This window comes from Chrysochloris asiatica, unplaced genomic scaffold (assembly GCF_000296735.1).
Source record: "Chrysochloris asiatica unplaced genomic scaffold, ChrAsi1.0 scaffold00325, whole genome shotgun sequence".
Taxonomy (NCBI): Eukaryota; Metazoa; Chordata; class Mammalia; order Afrosoricida; family Chrysochloridae; genus Chrysochloris; species Chrysochloris asiatica.
The window spans coordinates 2,153,426-2,158,652 of NW_006408843.1; the positions used below are offsets into that span (position 1 = coordinate 2,153,426).

Consider the following 5,227-nt stretch of genomic DNA (forward strand, 5'->3'; position numbering starts at 1 on the left):
GCAGCCTGGCACAGTAACCCACAGCACCACACCAACACTCCTTATATCCTTAGAGCTTAGAATTGAGCCTAGCATGTAAGTGCTAACTAGATATTAGGTGAATGAATGAATGATTAAATAAGTGAGTAAATTGATAGACCAAGTTTTACAACTCTGAGAGGTAAGTTTCTAGCAGTGCCCGCTTGGATGCCTCTTATTGATTCCAACACCTTTGTTTCTTCTTTTCCACTCAAAGCCATTTGACCCACAAAGTTTCCCAGAGTATGGAATGATCATTAACTGTATTGACAGAATTAAAAAAAATTAGTGGATAAAAGATCTTTCTTTTGCTCAAATAGTTAGACAAATGTTCTAGTCTGTAATGGGCATAGCTTCCTTATTTGCAAATCAACACAGAATCATCTCTAAACCCCTTAACCAGTCTTCCACATCAGTTACCTTGGCTATTTTAGTAGAAATCTTGGTTTGGACCTGCAAGTCATCACTTTCCAGCCCTTCCTGCATACCTTGAAGTCGTTCTATTTCCAAGTTTATGCCTAAAATCAATGAAGAGGAAATATATGAGTTCAAACACCCAGTGGAGGCTGATGAGGCTGGCTGTACTTTGATGTGCTACTTGCTACCTTTAACAAAGACACCAAAGTTTGTCTAATGAGATGCTGTTTCAAATGTGTAATGTACTACATGTTTCTACATGCCTGGCAAGATGTTTACTGCTCTGCATAGAATGATCTCATTTATTACTCATAAAAATCATCTGAGGTACACTCCTGTCCCTGTCACTGGTTCTGTTTTGCAGATGAGAAAGCTGAGACTGAGAGAGGTAAAGTTATTTGTTAGTTGTCATGCAAAAAGATAAAAATGGAAGTGTCAGAATTTGACCTCTGGTTTGTCTGATATCCAAGCTCAGGCTCTAACTACTCTGCTATCCTTCTGTCTCTGTTGGAACTCCATTTTATAAAGAGCTACTTTTGGGGAAATAGAAAAGTAACTTTTGTAAGAAAGTTTTCCATCAACAACTGATTTTAGTATCAGTCTATAAATCTAAATAGCAGCAACTTTCTGTTTGTTGACTGGCTTTATAATATTGTGGAAACCAACACTTGAACCACTTTGTGGGAGGCAGCCTTGCTCAATGGAACACATGTGGATTTTGGAGGCAGGCTCAAAGCCCAGCACCACTAATTTTCCATCTTTAAGTAACTGGTGAACTTTGTATTCTCAGACCCCTTCTCTCAAAACTGATTAGGTCACTACCATGAGTACTTAACAGGCATTTAATTTAGTATATTGGTAATTACTTGGTACCTAGTATATGGACCCCCTCATGTGAATCTGTAGAGGCACTGGACTGTGAACCACAAGGTCAGTAGTTCAAGGCCACCAGCTATTCTTCAAAAACCCTATACGGGGTCACTATGAGTCAGAATTGACTTGACGGCACTAAACAGTATAGTGTCAACACATGTCTTCTTTGATTCACCAAGCTGTTGGTTTAATGGAGTCCTGGTGTGGTTCTGTGGGTTAATGCGCTGGAGTGAAAAGTCAGTTTGATCTGCAAGGTTGGCAGTTCAAGCTCACCAGCTTCTCGGAAATCCTATACAGGGTTCCTACGTGTCAAAACAGACTCAATGGCACTTAACAACAACAATTGGTTTAATAATGGAAAATTTTAAATAACGAAGGATAGAACTTCTTGTTTGAAGAACTGAATTTGTCCAAGTTTCAGGGACAAAAAGCAGACTAAAGGAAGAATGGGTAGAACAGTGATAGAAGTGAAATTTCTTTTATTCCTGCAAGGTATCTCTGTGGCACATCTTATTTCCTAACTGGAATGGCGTCTTCATCCGTATTTCTTTCATTCACTTTTTCTGGCTTGGTAAGGAGCATTGGATTATCTCCGCAACTCCCCAAAACTGTTCACACCTACCCTGACTCTGTCACATTTTTTGGATTGATTGCTCCACCAAAGGAGTTGCTGGGTAGTGCAAGCAGTTCATGTGCTTAGCTGCTACCTGAAAGTCTGGAGGTTCGAGTCCTCACAGAGATGGCTTAGAAGAAAGATCCTGTAATTTACTTCCAAAATATCACCGAAAATCCTATGCAGCACTGTTCTACTCTAACACACATGCGGTTGTGATCAATTGGAATCAACTTCATCACAACTGTTGGATTGTTGCTAAGTGTCATTGAGTCAACTCTGTATAGAGTTTCTGAGGAGCAGCTGTTGGTTTGCACAGCTTACCTTGTGGTTAGCAGTCCAGTGCTTATCCTGTCTTAGGTATCCCCAAACAAATCTTACTCTTTGCCTTTAATAATTTCTTTTATGAATCCTACTATTTTAATATTTTTATGTCCCCAGAGTCAGGTAGGTGCCAGACATATAGAAAAGTACTCAATAAATAATTTCTGAGGACCTAAAAGAATGAAGAGAGGAATCTGAGCATGAGATGGCAGTGAATTTAGACTGACCTTCCTGGTCTACAAAGAATTGCACATGCGCAATGTCAGTCTGTCCTTGGTGAAAGAAAGACCAGCTGATTTAACTGAGACAGGAAACCATATTTGTTGATTTCAGTGTAAGACTGAGACTCTAAAATTTTTTGTATTTGTGGATATTAACAGTTAACCACGTGTACTTGTTGGAGAGCTGACAGAGGAGCTATAACTCAAGCTGGAAACACTTCTCCACAAAGTCACTTCCTTTTGAGAATTTTGAAAGTCACTTCTTGTTGAGTGCTGTCAAGTCAGTTCCAACTCACAGTGACCCTGTATAGGTTTTCCTAAGAGTGGCTGGTGGGTTTGAACCACTCATTTTGTGGGTACCAGACCAGTGTTTATCGTATAGTGCCATACCAGGACTATACAAAGTTACTTCCTTTTGAGAACTTTGAAAGTCATTTTGCACCATAATACTAGAGCAATTTTCTACAGAAGAAAATCATGTGATAGAGAAAGTGTTGCTAATATGCTCAATTGCTCAGCAACTTAAATTGGAGACTCAGTGTGGTGCTGTAAATAAACACTCGATAGCCAAGTCAGTTTGAACCACAAGGTTGGTGGTTCACACTCACTAACTGCTATTTGGAAACCCTGTTCAGGGTCACTATGAATTGAAACTTACTTGCGGGCACTTAACAACAACAACTACAACAAACATTTTCTCTACTCGAATGGACTTCTGGTGTGGTGCTGCAGGATCTGTACTAGACTGAACAAGGTTGTCAGTTGAAACCCACCAGCTGCTCCTTGGAAACCCTATAGGGGGTCATTATGAGTCTGAATCGACTCTAGAGCCCTTAACAACATAAAAAATGGATCTATACAATGCTTCAGTGTGATTATCTTTATTAAAAAAAACAAAAAACAAAATCAAAGTCTTCTCTGGGTGGGTTTGAACTGTCAGCCTTTTGGCTAGCAATTGAATTCTTAACCATTTGCACTATGCAGGAATTCATGACATACTGGAGCATTAGAACTCAAAAACTGCTCTACTGGGGGAAAAAGAGACGGAGAGAGTGAGAGAGGAATATATATACAGAGACATAGATACACAAGGACTAAACTAATAAACTGAGAACAAAATCCTAAAATTGATATCTTCCATTAATTTCTGGCTTTTCCATCATTCTTTCACCTTTAATGCAGAACAGACCAATTGCTGAGCTAGCAGCTGCCTGGCGGATGGTGGGCAGGGTGTCACAGGAGTGTGGAGCCAGAAGCCCAAGAAGAGAGCCGATTTTAAAGTTCTCCGGAGCCTGCAGGACAAAGGGGGCACCCAATGTGAGGTGGTGACCTGATGCTATCCCAGGATATTCCCAACACCAGATATTAAACCTCTTATTTTCTCTTTGCAGGTACCTTGGAATGAAAATAAATCTTGAGATTTCCTCTAAAAAGGTCTGACTCCTTCATGGCAATGTAAAAGTAAACAAGCCAGACTGTAAAAACAATCAAATGACTTATTTCTGGTGTGCGTGCTCAACTTGAGTTAGAAGACACCTCTTGGGGGTCCTCTAAAAAGTAGTTCATTCAGGGACTAAACACTTGTCTTGTAGAAGGAGTTTGGACTTTCCAGAGGCCTCAGATAGTCAGCTTCCTGAGATGGAATTTCCTCATTTTAGGGAGTTACTTACCTGAACATCATTTGTCAGCACCGTTGCCATGATCTGAAAGGCTCTTTCTCTTTCCCACTCTCTTTGTGAAACAAGCCACATTCGGAGAAGCTGTTGGTCAAAGAATCAACAACCTTTTCTTGGTATTCTTTATTTGGTTTCATTCTGTCTCACACACTCTCACTCTTTCTTTTCTTTACATGGTACTCACTGCCTCACAAACAATGTTTAAGTAGATTGTTCCTCTATGTTGGGTTAAGAGGGTCAAGTTGAACATGTCTCAGTAAGAGGATGAGGTCAAGTTTGGGGGGCATGATGGAAGATAGAGTAGGGACTATGGGAGCCTTTCTCACATTAAACATTTCTTGGCATTCCTCCTCAGTCACATTATCCCATATCATGGTCTTCAGAAGCTTGCCCAGTGCATCCATGGATCGTTCATAAAGAAACTAAAAACAAGCATGAGTGTGTGAGGCACAAACTGCTGTGAAAAGGTCAAGTCCCACTGCCGTTTATGGTATAGCTCAGGTCTCATCCCACCTACTTTAATGTGCTCCTTGTCTTTGTCGGTCTGGCCCTCATTTTTTAGCTTTTCCAGAGGTGGAAGGGGCAGCAGCCTTCGAATATTCTCTTCAAGAATATTGAGATTGTCTTTTAGGGAGAGCTGAGGTTTCAGTTTACTGAAATGAGAACCATATGGAGAAGTGGATACTATGACAGTGCATGAGACATCATCAAGCAGAGAGCCCCACCACTGCTAATCACTTCTGAAGGGTTAGAAGTTACTTTCTGTGATGTCGGGATTTTCAATGAAAGGTTGGGAACACAGGACCAAACTACATTTGTGGGCATTGTGATTATGCATCATATTTTGTTGATTAGAGTGATATACAAATCGTCACTCCTTTTGTATTACTTAACATTTTAATATATGATCTGTAATAACATTGTTATTGTTGTCAAGTGCTGTTGAGTCAGTTCCGACTCATAGTGACACGTTATAGGGTTTTCAAGAAGCAACTGGTGGGCTTGAACCACTGACCTTTTGGTTTGCCATCCAGTGCTGGTTCTACAGTGCCACACTGTTGTTGTTGTTTGTTGTTGTTAAGTAC

At 40.3% G+C, this 5,227-nt stretch overlaps 1 protein-coding gene across 1 annotated transcript in view; it reads right to left on the bottom strand.

The window, feature by feature from the left end:
- MROH2B (maestro heat-like repeat family member 2B) overlaps positions 1-5,227 on the bottom strand; it is a 117,280-nt gene that overhangs the window by 52,156 nt on the left and 59,897 nt on the right. The window contains exons 15-19 of the mRNA XM_006875399.1: positions 4,660-4,795; positions 4,469-4,564; positions 4,137-4,226; positions 3,638-3,758; positions 439-536 (exon numbers count right to left, since the gene is read on the bottom strand). Coding sequence (XP_006875461.1) covers positions 439-536; positions 3,638-3,758; positions 4,137-4,226; positions 4,469-4,564; positions 4,660-4,795 — 541 coding nt within the window. The remainder of the gene's footprint in view (positions 1-438; positions 537-3,637; positions 3,759-4,136; positions 4,227-4,468; positions 4,565-4,659; positions 4,796-5,227) is intronic.